The sequence below is a fragment of the Rhododendron vialii genome, chromosome 4a (assembly GCF_030253575.1).
Source record: "Rhododendron vialii isolate Sample 1 chromosome 4a, ASM3025357v1".
NCBI lineage: Eukaryota > Viridiplantae > Streptophyta > Magnoliopsida > Ericales > Ericaceae > Rhododendron > Rhododendron vialii.
Window position 1 is genome coordinate 18,436,189 of NC_080560.1, and position 19,221 is coordinate 18,455,409.

Sequence of the window (19,221 nt, forward strand, 5' to 3'; positions counted from 1 at the left end):
TTTTTGTCTTTATTCAATTTTTTTTCATATTTGTTAGTTTTTCGTCAATTTTTTGAGGATTATTGCATCGTTATGATGAGAGAAATCTAAAAGGTAAAAAATTATTATCGAAATCCATTTTTTTTAATAAAGATGAAAAAATTGACTTATTTTTGTCTTTATTCAAAAAAATTAGATTTCCATCGTAATTTTTTACTTTTTAAATTTCTCTTGTCATGACGATGTAATAATCCCTAAAAAATTGACGAAAAACTAACAAATACGAAAAAAATTTGAATAAGGACAAAAATAAGCCAGTTGGCTTATTTAGCTGAACGGGTAACAATGTAGAAGGGGAGAATAGTAAAATTGGTGTGAATATATTCTTGAAGTTGTGTCACAAAAGTAATTTGTAACAAGTATTATCCTGAATTAAAAATAAATTTGGCAAACTGATTAGGTATTTATATCAGAATTCCATCAACATAATTTGTTTGCCATAGTTATGAGTACGTACGAAGGGGTACAACCCTATGCATTTGCTTACAGATTGGTTTGGGACCCGTTTGAGATTCCAAAAAAATGATCGAAACCGCTCATTTTATTTAGCGTAATCAAATACGGAGTATATTGGTATTGGTCAGTACGTTTACGAAACATCCAACTTTTAGCTTGATTTTTGAAGCAAAGTTGGATGTTTCTTTTGTAAATATCCTTACCAATATGCAATTGAGCTGTTCTTTTACAGACTCTAAATATGAAATTGATTTGCACACTTTCTTTTTTCCTAGTGCACTCCATTTTTTTGTTTTCATTTATCTACAATTACAAAACTTCCATTCATACATTTTTTCCTTCACATGAAAAAGGTAATCATGTAATTTCATATGACTAAAGAACAAAAAAAAAGAAAAAAGAGTTTGTTTGAATAAAAGGAGAGTGTGAACATCAAATCCGCGCTAAATAATATATTTTGAACAAAATGAACGCTAAGATCATCTTTTTAAAACCCGAGACAGGTCCCAAATCAATATGTACGTGGGGTCTTTCGCCCAAACCGCTCCATCCAGTATGACCTTGACAAACTGTTGAAAAGCCAGTTCCAAACGGATACATATCTATGTATACTCCTCACTTTCTCTCTTTCTCCTCTCATGCTTTTCACGCAAAAAAAATAGGGGCTGTTCCCTACTCACTCTCTCTCTCTCTCTCTCTCTCTCTCTCTCTCTCTAATCTGAGGACGGTTGCAGATAAACAGAGGTATAAAAAATGAAGATACTGTATCATGGTTGACTTCAGTTCATAAAAGGAAAAAAAAAAAAAACTGACCTGGTTTTAGTTAGAAACTGATTCTTAAAATTGGCTCTAAAAATCTAATGGAGATCGATGCTCTTCTGGCATGAAAGGAACGTGGGATTGACGTGTTCCTTCTTAAGATTACTTGTCAACAACTGATTATATAAGTAGTAGTATTTTTTTTCTTCTGCATTTTTGTTATTATTATATCCTCTCCGTCCCAAATTTCTTGTCCATCTCAGTATATACGTATTATTTTTAAATTGCTTATATTTTTCAATCTATATTATTTTCACTGATTTTCTTGAAAACTTTGTTTCATAGAAATAATCGAGATTTAACAAATAAAATTCATATTGCATATTTAAAAAACTATACATCTGAAAACATAAGTACATAAGTTATATCTTGAGATATCTGGAAAAACGAAAGTGAATAACTACCAACTTTCGGGACCAAAGGAGTAATTAATTTTGGGCTTTACCATGGCTATGAACTCCCCAAAGCTGTATCTACCAACTCCAATACGAGTCTCAAAATGATTTTGAGTTAGATTGATTTGTAGAAGCTTTGAAATTTTAACTGTGCAACTCCATTGGTTTTAAACCAAGAGGCAGAGTCATTGGAATCATCTTCCATTAGTGCTGTTCAAAAAAAAAACTTCTTCCATTAGAGCACATTGGTTGTCAATACCAGTTTTACCAAATTCTGTTCGCTGCTATTCAAGAATCGGTAATAGTATACACTAATCACAGTGCAGTTCTAAACTGAAGTTTCAATCTACCTATCTGAATTTGAAGAAATAAAAATACATAAAACAATCTACCGTCGCTTCCTCCCGAAACCAGACCCGTGTCAAGCACTTGCACATCCAGGATCGAACTAGACCCGTGTAAAGAACGCAAGTTCTTTCCAACTATAAGGTTTAATTATTAGGTCAAATGTGAGTTCTCATGTAATTATCTGACAGCCTCTGGAGCAGAGTTGCAGTAAGGAGTATGCAAGCAAACCAACTTAGTGCATGTTAGGCACACAGTAGCTAACCCAATCCCCATTACAAGGCCAAAAACGCCCTTCCGTGTGTTTAACTTCACTGCTCTTCTAACAATGCTCCCAAAACACGGGATTAATCCCCCGCATGCAAACACCATCAAGTGATCCAGACCACTGTAATCAATCCCACCAAGTATCGCACCGATTGCAGTTAAAGGGCCCACAAACCCTATCAAAGCAGCGGCAGCAAGGGACCCTTGCCAGCTGTCAGTTGCCCCAAAGATACAGCTGGCAACAGCGGCCCCTCGAGGAAGCCCATGGAGAGAGACCGGAAGGACCATGTGGCGTCCGAGTCCATAAGCTTTAGGCGCTGCCACTCCTAATGCAAGACCCTCTGCTAAAGCATGAAGAGCGACTGCTACACAGGATAATATTGACTGAAGAGTAAGGCTACTGACAGAGAAACCTGTAACTGTAGATAGGGTATTGGCTGACGACTTTTTCCGGCTTGTGAGCTTTAGCGCACTTGTGATGGAGATGTGGGCGAATGATGCTCCCAGTCCCAGAAGAAATACCAGGGGAAATAAACCCATCTTCGAAGAGACAAGTAGCTGTAATGGTCGCCAGGCGCCAAGAACAAAGGCAATGCCAGAGGCTATGCCGGTTAGGAGAGCGTGCTGAAGGCGGAAAGCAAGAGCAAATGCAACCAGAAACGTGCCACCGAGTAATGGCCCAAGACCAAAGAGAAGTGAAACGAGGAAGCCAGAGACATCCTCTGAACTGCATCATGAAGCAATTGAAATCTAGTTATAGCGGACGAGGGCAAACCGGCATTACGCATTTCACTACTTTAGAGGAGAGGTTATGCAGTATCAAAGCAAAAATGCGCATTACTCTCAGTCTCATCTCGTTTGACCAATTTTGATTGTCAAGCCCTTTAAGTGGATTAATTTTCTCAATTTTTTTCACCAAAGAAAATATCTTACTCCAGTTCTTGTAGACAAAATTTTCAACATCGTCTAAAAGAGAACCAAAAAAGAAAAGGGATAACGAAAGTACCTGGAGTGAGTAATCATTAACTAAGACAAAAGGCCAATACATCAATTGTAAGAGCCCAACAAGGCCGGAAAGTATTCCTTTAGCGCCAGCTATGAAGCACGGATACTCCGAAACTAGTTGAGTATGGGTATCGGATATGTATCAGAGACCAATATGCCCTGATACGTATCGAGTGCGGCAAATAAGTATCCAGTATTTTAATTAAATGTTTTTAATTTCGGATACACGAGGGATACGGCGGGGGTTAAAATGATTTTTTTTAAAGAATCAAGTAAAAATTAAAGGTTTTAATTGTAAAAATATTATAATAGTTACAAATTTCTCGCACACATACAGTCACACACTCCAGCCATATATTCATATATTTTGTGTAATATACAGTTATCCAATATATACTCGTATATATAGTGGTCTTACATTGTATATTTGTATCTAAAACTATATATTCATATGTATAGTTTTTTTAATTGACTACATACACAGTACGTTACACGTACAACATACACTGGGGCTTTAACTCTTTTTTAGTATATTTACATATCATAATTTTGTATATGTGCAACTGATGTATGTAAAGTTTACACGTATATTGTTGTAGGCAATGACTTTTGACATTGACCCGTGCTTAATGCTTCGTATTAGCAAATCAACTACTCTTTTATTTATTTTGGCTTCATTTTTATGCCTAGAAGAAGACTAATAACTATTAAAAAATCTACATAGACGCATCCAGGACGTCTCGGTATCCTATTTTTTTAGGTTTTCCAGTATCACCGTATCCGTGTCATGTCGTGTTTGTATCCCATATCCGTATATGTGCTTCAAGCGCCAGCAGGATTATGATATCCTTACAGAAAAGGTTAGATGACAATAGAGCTCCTAACTGTCAAATAAAGGTATGCTTATATAGAAAGAGCAAGGAAGGGTACACTTCCACCTAGCATAAAACATGGACCTTACAGGGGGTGTTATGGAGCAAGAATATTGTCCAACAGCACAATTACACATTCAGCCAAATGATTATTTGTCACACTGAGTTGAATAAGTTCAGTAGCGACTACTGAGAACTTACTTGTTCCGGTGGCTAACATTTTGGAAGACAGCACTGAGAGCTTCCATAAATGCAACTGAAAGCGTAGCTGCTGAAGCAACATGAGATGCAGAGGCTTCCTATTATCACCAAAAAAGGAAGACACTTGAATCAAAGTTATGGAAACATTTAAATTAAAAAACCTAACTTTTTTGAATGTGACATGGAATTAAAATCAGGTTCTGAATCATGTCATCGACATTATACACATGATTTATGTGATCACGTGGACAGCTTCTACCAGTAGAAGTACTAATATGGTCCTCATCACATCTCATGCTCATACCATTCCATAGATCCATGGTCCCATATCAGGTGTCAACTGATCTCCACAGAAAAAGTTCAAGACCAAAAATTCCAATCTAATATACTCGTCAAGACGAGACTTAATCATCAACTGAATGACAGTATAAATTCTCCTAAATTTGCTTATCATTTTATTACCTATAGTAAAAACGGGAGAGGCAACAGTTTTCGTCGACTCCTTCCTGAGTATCCGAGATTCCGAAGTCCTTTCCATTACAATCACAAATGTGCCCTTAGCATATGTGGCATGGAATAAACGCAATGGCCAGTTCCTTTGCAAAACTGTTTGAACATAATGGCCTTTGCGCTGGGTATAGCTATCAATACATACATATCGATACATCTATATATACCTATATGTATAGATATATGTATGTACATTGTACACATAGATAGGTAGATGAATCTACTATATATAATATATTTGCATATGTAGATATACAAATATAGATAGATGCAGTACTCAGTCATTACTTTCCAGCGGGGGACGGTAAGCCAAAGTTATATATGGTCTGCCGTGGATACATATAATACATTGGCCATTCGACGTGGGACTCATGATCCTCTCCTTCCCGCTTTATGCCTTTGGCGACAGCCGCAACACAATTATCGTTTATAATTTTGATTCAAAACTTGCATAGGCCTTTATTAGATTTCTAGAATAATCTAAAGATAAATGTGTCCCAAACATACAACTAGCGGCGCTTCATTTTCATATCCTGATTGGTTTGGGCTGGGCATTTCGGGGTTGGGGTTTTTGTTAGGGTTTTGTTGGTCTATGACCAGTGTTTGGATCTTGGGTACCTAAGAAGATTAAGTAATTTTAATTTTCTTGTACGCTTGTCCTTTTAATCTCTGTAATTTTTGAATTCGGTGATTAATAATATTTTTGGCTGATCAAAAAAAAAAAAAAACCAGACACTTAAGTGTAATTAGCAGTAACAAAATGAGATGCATTGACTATGATAACAGCAACCACCATTGCGTTTGAGGCAACCAATGTAAACAATGAGGAAAATCAACGGCCATAATTCAACAGCTGATGCGGTAGGCACGTGTAAACAAACTTCCAAAAATTACTAGTAACAAAGTGAAATGGATCAATTAAGATGACAGCGACTAGGGCTGCAAATGAGCCGAACCGAGCCGAGCCAAACCTTGTTGTGTTGAAGCTCGGCTCATTTACTAAACGAGCCAAAAACTTGAGCTTGAGCTCGACTCGGCTATAAACGAGCTGAGCCTACTTTTTTGAGCTGAGCTTCGGAGTTTTAGGCTCAGCTCGTTTAGCAAAAGAGCCCAAAAATCGAACTCGAGCCCGGCTCGTTTACTAAACGAGTCGAGCTGAGCCTCAACAAGCTGCTCCAGAGCCGCTCGGTTCATTTGCAGCCCTAACAGCAACCAACCTAAACACCACATTCCAACAGAAACATTGGCATGTGCCATGCAACTAGCATATTCAAAAGGAAATTGGTTGAGCTATTACTGGACTCACAACACCTTGAACGTTATGGAATGTTCAGTATCAGAGATTGTACAAGAAATGCTGCATTTTACCTTGAATCCATCGGGAAGAACCTCTGCAATGACCATCCAAATCATACACCCAGCTGCGAAGCCCGTGCAGAATGGTAGGACCTTGTTAAATGCATCGGCACAGATAAATGAAGGAACTGCAACAATAGGCTGCAGCAACAAGGATGTGAATGGCCAATAAATGGAGGCATCTTAAACTATAACTAAGAACATTGTTATTTCCACCTTTACGTGCTCAACAGGATACAAAAGTGGGTTCCTTTTCGGTCTTCTTCCATAGATGCGTTTGTCATAATAACAAAACAACATCATCCAAGTAGCCAACATGGACACGTTAGATCAACGTACACAATTGCATACTACGGAAGAAGAAACTCAACAAATCTCTTATACATTTTTATAGTCCAGCTACACATACTATTCTTTTAGTGCTTCTCTTTCTCTGTGGAGTATAATTTTTTTAACTCTCCCCAGCTCACATGCTTGCATTTTTGAGGTAGTGCGAACAACGGTAACCCGTGTAGGAGTGTTGGTGTCTGAATTGACCTACTATTCTTTAGACACGTGCATGCAACTTACACAACCATTTGGATGATTTTGGTTTCCTTTTTCCTTTTTGATAAACTACATCGTTATTCAGAGGCTCACATTAGATCTACAATGCATACACCAGAAAAGATGACAATACGATATAACGAAATGTAACTTCACCATCATCAAGCACAAAGTACTCTAGATGCTCAGCAACAAAAAACGCAGAACACATTTCAATGCAAATACGACTTTCTTCCTGGTGACAGGAAACCTTGTCTTTAAATGACAGGAAACCTTGTCTTTAAATGCTACATTGCTTCCAAGTTAAAACACCTGTTTCTAGCTAATGAGTTTGAAGATCTCAGAAGGAAAAGTACGGCACCTGGGGCAATGATGTAATTACACTCCACAACATTGCATTCTGTGGAGAAACCCCTCTTGAAGCAAGCACCATACTCACAGCTAAGCCTTCTGGTATGTTATGCACGGCAATAGCTAAGGTCACCAATAGCCCCTGAGATAAACCTTTTGAGCCAGCAAAGGACACTCCAACACCAGAACCCTCCCCAAAGGAATGAAGAGTCATTATTCCAACAACAAGAATAACTTTAGCTGCATCTGCTCCTTTTATGTCTAACATACTAACCTCACCATATTGCTCCAGAAACTGAACATTAAAGACAATAATGCACGTCAATGTAATCGCCAACAAATAGCAAATCAGAATGATCCATTGAACTGTGATGAATGTTGTAGAGAATGGCTTCATGTTTTAAATTGCTGTTCATCAGAATCAAGATTTTAGTGCTTCATTTTTGTGCACCGCATCATCGATATTATAACACAATAGCACAGAATTTCAGCTAAGGAAACCCCTACTTCACTGCAACGTTTTATGTTTGTTTCTAATTCAACAAAAAATTAAAAATCCTAATAGTACAGCGTAGCATACTACTACATGAACTGCACAAAGGAACATCACAAATCAAAGCAATTTTACGGACACGGGAGTTGAAATCTGGCATCTAACTATCATCTTTCATGAATACAAGAATCTTAACGTTAATATCGTCTACCTGATAAATATGAACTATCGCAGGGTAAAAGGCTATTGCATTGACTCCAATAAGCACAACAAATTTTGTTGCATTAATAGGCAAGAAACTTATAACAAAACAAAAACAGAGAAACTAGGACCAACATGCTTGAGGAGTATGATACATTAGAAGCATAACTAAAATATGTCAGATATAATCTGTATTGGCATCGGCATCAGCTCAATGACAATTCTAATCGAACTAAAACTTGGTGATAATGTGAAAAACCAACAAAATTGGCAGTGTACTATCCCCTTCCAAAAATAAGAAAGATTTAAAGTCATCACCTTCTTACAAAGCCAAATGAAAACTCCTCCTGTCAAAATGCCGATGACTACCCAATTGCCACTACCATGCTCTTGTCCTTCCTGAATGAGGTCAAAGCTAGCTGCCAACATCACCCCTGCCGCCATCCCATTGCATATTCCGGCCCACTGGGGATCGAGTTCCACAAAGAAGAATGGTACTGCCCCTAAACCAGTGGCAGCAGCCATCGCCAGTGTTAACAATGCAACTGATGACACAGAGACTCTGCCACTTCCAACCTTCCTTTCACCCAGTCCATCCGTAGTACCATCAGATCTAAAGACATCCTCAGTTCCAGTGCCATCTATAACGCCACCCTCTGTATTCCTCACTGGAGCAGTTCTTATCCTTGGTAAACTTTCTGTTTCGGCCTCTGCTACGGCATAACCATTCAATACCACAAGAAATAGAAGAAACAACAGGATCTGTTTGAAGGTCAGATCCATTCTTGTTCATATGACATCAAAGGACATTCATTTCTCAACTGAGGAATGCTAGATGATACAATCCAATGGAGTTGTTATATAATCAATCGCAATTGAAGTTGATCCATGCCCTCAAATAAATCGTATGCAAACCCCCTTTAACTTGATTTGCAGATGCGTGGACCTGGTAGACCAAACAATTTTAGATGGATATCAATTACATTAAAAAAAATGCCTGATTGCGGCCAATGCAGTTAGATTTTGACAAGTTAAACTTAATTAAAAAAATAGCTGAAAAGCAGCTACCAACCTGCAGTTGAAGGTGGGACTGCACCAATCAGTAAAGATGAATTCCCATAAGAAGCAGATCCCAAGTACTCTACTTCAATTTGTCAACCAAACTAAAGAAATTACAAGCTAACCGAGCAAACATGTTCTATGATTGATACCCACAAAAAAAGGGGCCATATGTAGACACACTATACATACAAATTTGCATTTACCCTACCAAAACCCTAATTCTGGGAACTATCAACCCAATACCACCAACCCATCCAAATATAGATGAATTCAATGACTACCCAGTAATTAAATCAATGATTAACATTATAAATCCGATTATAAAAACATTATAAAAACATCAAGATCACGATTTGAGTGACAAAAGCATATATTGGAGATGAATTAAAAAAGAATCCGATCACTTTTACTTACCAATAAAAGAAGCAATAGATTGCGTCTTCGGCCAACAGCACCCCACAAAAAAACGCGTAGTATATTCGAAGGAATAAAACCAATCCGATCAGATAAAGACCCACGACACGAAGAGCTGGGATATTTTTTATTAATTTACAATTTATTTGGAAAAGCAAAGATGGGTGAAGACTAGTAAAGGGTTCAACCGAAAGTGACAATGAAGGATTATATGAAAATGTTAAAGTCTACCCCGTCTCATCGTCCGCACGTTGTTTTCGGCAGGAAAAAACGGGGGGGCAAAAACCAGGGAGGTGGTGTTTAGGATTTTTGAATGGGAAGCAAGAAGGTGTTTGACATATACTGTAATAGAAACCGTTGACCCAAAATCACACCGGACTTATTACCTGGATGAACACGCACGACGGAGAGGAGAATACGAGTTGGAGCTGTTGGAATCAAACTGGGCTAGGCCCAATTAGAAAGAGGACAGGGAACGGTCTAGTTCCAATGAGTTGGAATCGGGGGGCTGCTGTACCTCGTATCTAGATTAATTTACTGAACCGAGGCTGATTAGGAGGGAATCGGGGGGCTGCTGTGCCCGAGGGGCAGCAGTGGCCTGCTGCTCCCCCAAACGGCACCGTTCAGTCTCCGGCACCCTATTCCAACCTTTAAGAGTTGAGCCTCTGTTTGACTTTGGCCATAAGGGGAAAAAAAAAAACCTTGGCTGGTATTTATTTTTTATTTTTGTGAGGCCCATTACGGGTTTGACAAAGATGTTCAGACCGCAAGTTATTCTTAAAATATTTTTTTATGAATTTTTGAAAAAAAATTAGATCAATTTGATATCAGCAAGGACTATTTTAGAATTCATAGGACGCTTTTAGTATATGTACGGCGCCCTACGAATATTGAAACAACTCTTACTGATATTGGATTGTGCTAATTTTTTCAGAAACTCATTAGAAAATATTTTAAGAATGAATTATGGTTTGAATCATCTTTGTAAGATTCAAATAGGCCCCACAAATTTTTTTTTAAAAAATAGGTGTTTTGGTTGTGGGGCCATTACATGTCCTACAAAGATGATTCAAATTGCAAGTTATTCTTAAAATATTTTATTATGGCCTCCTGAAAAAATTAGCATATTCCGATATTGGTAAGGACTGTTTCAAAATTCGTAGGGCGTTTCAGATTTCATAGGGCACTTTATGAATTCTAAAAGAGCTCTTACCGATATTTGATTCAACTAATTATTTTTAGGAACCCATAAAAATATTTAAGAATAATTTATGGTGTTAAACAATTTTGTAAGATCCGTAATGAGCCTCACCAAAATCAAAAATAAATACCAATGGAGGGTGTTTTTTTTTTTCCCCTTATGGCCAAAGTCAAACGGATCGTGGCCGGGGAAAGTCCAAGGTCAACTTACCCTTCCCGGGTCCTCATGGCCGGAAAAATCCGAACGCGACTTGGGTGACGTCCCACTACCTAAAATATTTTCTTGCATTTAAATTTTCTGGTTTGATATTTGAAAGGCATCTTCATGCTAGAATAATTTATACTTGCACCAACAGATTATTTTAAGCCATTTATGGCTCTGATACCAAATATAATACTGAAAACTAAAATATTAACAGTACAAAGGATCAAAAGAAAACTGACCTTATTATTTATAAGGCCGAAGCCAATGTACAAAAGAGGAGAGAAGAAAATCAGAGTGCTTGGATTTTAGAGAGAGAGAGAGGGCAATCCAAAACCTGCTTTTCCTAATACAAACGCGTCCTTTATACAGAGGACTCTACCAAATGAAATTACATAGAAATTACACTTGAATTGAAATGAAGATTCTTGTCGGGTACACATTGGGCCCCATCGACACAAATATCTTCACCGAAAGTAGTGCCTTCAAACCTACTCCATAATTGAGTGTTTTCAAACCTACTCCATAATTGAGTTGTCTTTATTTTTACTCCATTATTGAGTAACTTTCACCGAGAGTCGGTTGACATTATTGATTTTTCTCTTTTCCTTTTCGGGAGGACAGCTGTTCCGCCATCATCTCGGTCATGCTGTCCTAAAAATCACCCAAAGTCGGTGCTGGTGTTGTCCCATCATCTTCATAAGGGTCTTGAGATTCCCCTACTAAGCATGTGAAGGGATTATTATCTTCTTCATTGTTTTTTGCTGATGTCATGGACTCGTCATCAGCCATCTGTGTTGCTTGAACAGATTGCAAGAATTGATTCTTTATCCATGGTCTTGATTACCAATTCATCATCTGTTAAAGATGGACTTTTTGCCTTGATTTAAGCCGAGATTTCTAAGAAAGGATTCTTTCTAGAACTCTGCTCCTTTCTCTTTAATTGTAACTTTAATTCCTGGGTTGTAGCCTTTATTTCTGCAAGAGTCTGGTCGAGATTAATACCTTTCCACCACCTGTATTGGAAAGTTCTTTGTAAAACTGGAAGTCCAAAATTATTACTTCCAAATTGAACATTCCATTTCCAGATCCATGGGATACCAAAAGTCAGCATTATGAAAAGGAATGATTTTCCTTCTGAAGTATTGGTCTCCTGTAATTGAGGATGATGATTGGTAAAAAATTCCAATTGCTTCTGAATCTCAGGAATAAATAGTTGAATCGAGGGCCAAATTTAGACCACCATATATAAAACCAATTTGGCAATTCATGCTTTCCAACAAGATTTGGACAAATTTTTAGAAACCATGAGTGTTTCCTCCGTTGATTTTGGTAATAAAATGCCTTTGTCCATGCTTCAATGTAATCCCAGTAATTATAATGAACTGGAACTCCATTTTCTGCTTTTATTGACAAGGTTTTAGATTGTTGTGGGTGTATTCCCCATTTGTGAATAGGTATGACCATCTTAATTATGGCCTTACTATAGCTTATTGGACTTTTTTGTCCAATCTTGCTGTCATAAGTGTGGCGGAATTCCACCGATCCAGATCCTGAGAGCATTGCCTCATAAATATATCGGAGTTTTCCTTCTGGAACTGGATAGCTCATTGTATCCAAATAATCGGGACTTTATTTCCCACGGATCATTCTTGAATTGTTCATCCTGAGATTCCAGAATCATAATTGTTTCTGTGGTTTCCAGTGATTTGAAAACCTCTTCAGATTGCACCACCTCCTTGAATGAGGGTGATGTTGATGCTGATGCAGCATCTTGTAGTGAAGGAAATTGTAGTTTGTGAGCCTTCAAGTAGGCTTCAATATTAGCTTGTGTGATCTTGGACTTTCCCCGGCCACGAGAAATATTTCCCCGTCCACGTCCTCGATCTGGAGGTCGATTCATTTTGCAAAATTAAGCACCAGCCAAAAACATTCAACTTATTTTGAAGATATTCAATTGATAACTGGAGTAGTTCAATTTCCCAATCTTGATCATCATCTGATCCATATTGCTGATAATGTCGAAGCATTGCTTCCCTGGCATGAAGCCATCTAATCAAATGACACCTATTGTGTGCCCTTTTGAGGATAGTTATCTCAAAATTTGTCTGGAAGACATTCCTTTGTAATTTCAACCATTGTTGAAAAATAATTCGTTTATGAGCAAAATTGTTCTCCATTAGGCAGCCAAAAGATTTAATTGCTGTTGTTTTTGTGCTATTTTGTATTTGTAAATAGCTAAATTAACCTGGTAGGAATTTCTGGGCATATTATGCCTCTTACTATTTAGGTCTCTAATACAATTTTCCCAATATCTTATTCCAGAAAGTATTTCTAGTCGTCCAATTAGTAACATTCAGCCCTGCAAGAATTCACGAGTGAGGAAATCAGGTAGAGAATTATTTTCTCCTTTAATGTATTCTATATCAAAATCAAAGGCAGATAATTTAGACTGCCAACGAGCAAAAATTTGCTTTGAGGCAAGATTTTTTGTATCTTGTTTTAAAACCTGCTTTGCAGCACTACAATCAACTTTCAACAAAAATTGTTGATTTAATAAATCATCCTGGAATTTATTTATGCATTTAATAATAGAAAGTATCTCTTCCTTTATTGTGCTATAATTAGCTTGTGCATATTTGAAAAGTCCAGAAGTGAACCTTACCAATTCTTTCTTTCCAGAATTTGGATTATATTGTTTTAGGATGCCACATTAACCAATATTAGAAGCATCCGTTTCTACAATTTTCTTCCATTCTGGATTAGCAATAGCTAAACATGGAAGTTGCTTAGCCTTTAATTTAATCTTTTGGACAGCCTTCGTATGATATTCTGTCCAAGGAGGAGAATTCTTCCTAAGTCTTTCATATAAGAGAGCCAAATCCTGGGCTAACTCCTTATAATAGTCTCCTATATAGTTGAGACTTCTAAGAAATCTTTGCAATTGAGTTTTATCTCTTATTTGATCTGGGAATTTAGAAGCAAATTCTATACTTCTATCTATTGGGATAATTTTCCCCTGATGAATATTGTGTCCTAAAAATCGAACCTTAGTTTGGAATATCACCACCAAACCATTTCTTTTAATAACATCTTTAAAAATTCTAAGATGTTTTATGTGTTAATCGATGTTTTGTGAGAAAATCAAAAAACATCATCAATATAACAAATTGCAAATTTTGCATAAGGATAAAAAATATCATTCATGATATTTTGAAATTCTGAAGGTGCATTCTTCAGTCCAAACGGCATCACATTCCATTCATAATGTCCAAATGGAACTGTAGATGCTGTCTTGTAACGATCAGATTCTTTAATTTGAATCTGCCAATATCTTGATTTTAAATCAAATTTAGAAAAAATGACTACTTTATTTAGTCTATCCAGTAAATCTTTTTTATTGGGGATAGGGTATCTTATCCACATTAAGACTTCATTAAGAGGTTTATAATTTATGACCAGTCTAGGAACACCTCTTTCTTTTTCAGCATTTTTATTGACATAAAAAGCTGTGCAACTCCAAGGAGAGTAGCTTTTTCTAATTAATTATTTTTTAAGTAAATTGTCAATTTCATTTTGACACATTTTAAAATATTCTTGTTTCATTTGAGAAGGTCTGGCCTTAGTAGGAATTTTTCTTTCATCAAAGTCCTTCTCATACGGAAGTGAAATAATATATTTCTTTCTATCCCAGAAGGCATTAGGGATATCACTGCAGATTTCTTTATGGAAATCTTCTTCAATCTGAGAAATTTTCTCCTTCATTACAGGTTTCTGTAATGTTTCCTCAATACTCATTATTCTAATTTCTTTTTGAAGAAATTTTATTTGTTTATCCTAATTGGAAATTTTACTCATAATATCATTTATTTCCTTGTATACAGGAGGAGAAACAAATTTAAAGAAGATTTCCTGCCCATCCACATGAGCAGTAATACCAGAAGTATTGGTTTGCATTGGCATCAACATTCCCAAAAAAAGGGGTTCCCAATATTAACTCTTGCTGGAGATTTCTTATACAAAGAAATGTTGTCTCCAAACAAACTCCTTTATTGCAAATATATACATTGTTGAGTTTGTATTTGATTATCATTTTGGATCCACTTGCATTAGTGAGACTTTGAGAAGTTTTCTCAAAATATTGGGTTGGAACAATTCCTTCTTAAATGCAATTCATATCTGCACCGCTATCAACCAATGCAATAATATTATTGATAGTATATTCTTTTTGTATTACTAAGTTTACCCTTACATGCCATTTTTGTTAAACCACATTGTTAATGATATTTAGATAATTAGAGTCATCAGTTTGACCAGTTTCTCCTTTTTCTAGAGAAATTAACCTTTTATTCATGTCACAAAGTTCTTGGGTAGTTTTATTTTGAAAAGATTTTAACAGTTTTATCTCTGTCTTTAAAACATTTATTTCTCCCTTAAGGTTGGGGATTGTAACAGGTTTATTGCTATCCATTTGCTCTAATTTGTCTAAAACATTTTTTAGACTATAAGTTTCATTAGGGATCTGAGGTTTTTCCTCCCCTTCTTCTGTAGTAGAGGAAATACATGTTTCTATGATTTTTATTTTCAGCTGAGGATCATCAATTTGATCTATTATATCCAACAAACCTTGTTGTTTATTAGTAAGAACATTTATACTGAGTCCATTCATTGCCACAATGGCTTTCCAATAATTATCGGAAGTTGAACATTCGAGGTTGTTACATTTACAATTATTAGAAACTTCTTCTTCGGAGCTAGAAGAAGTATCTTCTTCTTGATCTTGATCAAATATTTCATTTACCCGATCTTCTGATTCTTCCTGTGATTCAGAATCACTAGAATCAATCATTAGTTTAAAGAGTTGTTGTTTTAACCCTTCATCTATTTGAAGCTCATTAAGCTTTTTCTTGGTTTTACACATATTAGCATAGTGCCCTATTTTGCCACATTTAAAACATTTTGTTGTAGTTTTCTTTTTCGATTTATTATGCTTTTTAGTAGCTGAGGTAGACCCTTTTGAACCAGATTGTTCAAATGTTTTCTTATTCTTTTGAGATTTCCTCTTGGAATATTGTTTAGTAGTCTTCTTACTACTTTTCTTTTTAGTAGGTTTCGGATATTTAGTCATATCATACCCAAATTAGTCACAAAATTGGCCCAATTCCTGTTTTCCAGTCAAACTTTGCTTTTTCAATTGATTGTGTAATTTAATATCATTACACAAGGTTAATCCTTCCTGGATTATAATGGAAATTATTTGTCCATAAGTATAATTATCATAATTAATAGTTAGACCATTATTTTGATCCATCAATTTTTTCCTAATTTTCTCTACAAAGAAATAAGGTAACCCATCAACAAATTTTGATTTCCAATGCTCACTATTAGCATCAGTTCTTTGCATTACTTTTGCTAGGAACACATCCTTATACCAACGAAAATGAGTTAGCGTTGGACATTTTAAATTCTGAAGTAATTCCCTACTTCTTTCACGTTGGTTATCCCAGTGACCAACAAAGTGTAAAATTATTGATTGGACTAGAGTATATATAGCATCTTGTACTTGTTCACCCTTTTCATTAATTTTTACGGCATTTAAAATTTCTGATCGTTGGTTTGCAGAGAGGACATTTTCCCACCAACCTTGGATCATGCCGGTAAAACTAACTGTTATCCAACTAGCCACCTGTTTATCCTCATTGTGATTATTAACACAAATAGTACTATACATCATCATTTGATGTACTACACTAAAAATTTGATATTCTGTCATACTATCTATGTTCCATTCATAGATAGCTCTACCATTATAAGACATTTGTTTTTGGAAACCAGATTCCTCATAAAGCATATCTTGAGAAGTTGGTCTTGGATAATAATATCTATCAGCTCTTGAATAAGGAAATTCCTTAGTTCGAGGATATTGAATTTTATTGATAGTATCAGTCTGAGATTGGATAAAAGAATTTTCCAAATCTAAAATTTCCTGATCATTCATATTGTCGGACTCAATTTCCTTAGATATAACATTCAATGAAAGACCCTGTAGTCTTTTTTGTAATTCTTTAACTAATTCAATATTTTTGTTTGGATTATTTAGATTAAATCCGGTAATAGGAAGAGGTGGTCGAATATTTGAAGGAGAAATCTCATCTTCTTTCACCTTGTCCTTGTGTTTTAGATTCACAATTTGTTCACTTATTTGAGCTATTTGTCCTTCCATTCGGACTAATTGGTCTCCAACTGTGTTAAGAAATAAGTTGGTATAATTATTCTGCTTATGGATCTTACCATTTACATCCGCATTTGTAGGTTTAACAAACGCCATAGTCCCAGAAAAGGGTCAGAATCTGAACTACCTTCTAAAGATAAAGGAGTTGTTGGAGGATGAAGTGCAGTTATTATTGTTCCAGTCATAGTCCTCCAATTTCTATGATAATTCTGGATTACATTGATGGATTTATCCACTTCTATGTAATATTTTCCATAAAACCATTGGGTAAAAGGGATGATATTCTTTGTATATTCTATCCAATTATAGAATTCTTTTTTAAAATTTTGTAATTGATCCTCATCATATTTTGAGAAGTACCATTCCCTAAATTCTTTATATTTAGGTTGGTAAAATTCCTTATTAATTTTTTCCTTGATTTCTTTATCTGTTATGGTCATTAATAGTAAAATTCATTTCACTAGCAGTAGGTGATTCTACTGTACGTGTTTGGTGGATTATTGTAAACTCCATGAGGAATTTGATTCTGGGATATTCTTAGTCCTACTAGATTGATATCTTCTATAGGATATTGTGATTTAGGAATTTCAGATGTTGAGTGCCTACTAGTAGTAGGAATACTAACCATGTAAGGTATTTGTGTAGCCGAAAAGCTATTCCTAGAACTTCTACTTCTAAGAAATCTTTTTGGTTGAGAATTCCTAAAATTTAAAGAGACAATCCCATCACTATCTTGGACTATTTGTTCAATCTGATTAACTATAGGCCTGGGTGGAACCGCATTATTTATCACCCAATTTTCTAGAAATGTAATTTCCTCCCAATTTATTAACCTATTGGTTGCAATATTTGATGTTAACATATTAGTTTCTACCAAGACAGTCTGGTCAGCAGGTCTCATGTAGAGACCCGTAAATTTCTTTATTAAATTTTAATGTTTTATAAAGGGATAAGTGATGGTTTAATGTGAAAATAATGGTTGTGGGTTCATGTGCAAGGATTTGGGAGATGTGGGTGTTAGTGCAATTTGGTGTATATATGTGTGTGTGTGTGTGTGGCAGGGGATTTATTTCCCCTTTCCACCTCTCGGTCTCTCACTCTCACTCTCTCTCCCGATCTCTCTCTCTCTCTCGGCACCTTCTCCATCTCTCTCTCACTCTCACTCAAAACCCAACAAATCAACTTCAACCCTTCATCAATCAACCTTAAATCCTTCACCTCTATGCGTATTGGAGCTTGAATCACGTTGGTAGGAGCTCGGTGACCCGTAGTTGGCTTGGTTTGGAGTTTGAAGTTCTAGGGCTTGTTCAATCTCTTTGGTTTCGGCTTGGATACTCGAGGTAGGGAATTCTACCTCTCTTTATATGTTATTTGAGTGTTCTTGTATCATTTTTTAGCTTGTGTTGTTGGTTATTGAGATTGGATCGAAATCTGAAAATCCTGTCAAAAATCGTCTGGAAAACACTCTCCCTACCGGTAGAAACTTTTTGCCTACCGGTAGAACAAATAAGAACTTTTTCCCTCAACCAGCTCAAACATACTGCAGCAGCTCAAAAGCTGCTCAACGTATCAAGTTTCTACCGGTAGCAACTTTCTACCTACCGGTAGGCCAAGCTGCTCAAGCTGCTTAACGTCATCCACCTACCGGTAGAACTTGTTTGCCTACCGGTAGGCCAAGTACAAAGTCGTTTCGTTCAAAATGTTGGCTTTTCTGTTCGCAGTTTCTACCGGTAGGATTTCTTTACCTACCGGTAGGTCAAGTGTCGAATTCTTCTTTCTACCGGTAGGATTCAAGCACCTACCGGTAGGTGGTTGAGCTGCTACAGTGTCTTTCAGCAGCTTTTCTCACGTTCTTCCAAACCACTTTTTGGAGCCTTCCATCGACTCTATTGGATTCGTTTACGCATTATTTCTAGTGTTTGGAGAATAATACCTATTTCATACGTAAAATCGTGTCCGATGGACTTGAATGAACTTATTGGGTTAACTATCACGGAAACTAGGATCAACGGATTGACGTTAATGGATTACGGATAAAATGTGATATGTTACCGCCTAAATTGAACTGAAAACCGCAGTGAGTAGTTGATGCGTGGGTCATGGGTTTAACTTGAAGTGAAAGGTTAGTAGATTGCTTAAAGGGGAATTAATGACGGTTTACGAACATGTGAAGAATACAATTATATAAAGGATAGCTATTCGATGTAACGTGAAGCGCGTATTGTAAAGGTTGATATCTTTGAAACCTGAAGCTG

General features: G+C 36.4%; 2 protein-coding genes across 3 annotated transcripts in view; both read right to left on the reverse strand.

Annotated features, from left to right (window-relative positions):
- Nucleotides 1-19,221, reverse strand: part of LOC131323202 (NADH dehydrogenase [ubiquinone] 1 alpha subcomplex subunit 1) — a 92,379-nt gene that overhangs the window by 26,472 nt on the left and 46,686 nt on the right. The gene's annotated exons all lie outside the window — the stretch shown is intronic.
- Nucleotides 1,972-9,823, reverse strand: LOC131323198 (putative zinc transporter At3g08650). Of its 2 annotated transcripts, XM_058354887.1 has the most exons (7): nt 9,333-9,672; nt 8,929-9,000; nt 8,175-8,802; nt 7,173-7,457; nt 6,278-6,406; nt 4,400-4,497; nt 1,972-3,048 (listed from the first exon to the last, which is right to left on the reverse strand). In XM_058354887.1, exons 3-7 carry the CDS (start codon nt 8,637-8,639, stop codon nt 2,235-2,237), a joined length of 1,791 nt encoding a protein of 596 aa, XP_058210870.1. In that variant the 5' UTR covers nt 8,640-8,802; nt 8,929-9,000; nt 9,333-9,672; the 3' UTR covers nt 1,972-2,234. The 2 variants fall into 2 exon arrangements, with proteins under 2 accessions (XP_058210870.1, XP_058210868.1); XM_058354885.1 differs by lacking the exon at nt 8,929-9,000 and having other exon boundaries at nt 9,333-9,823.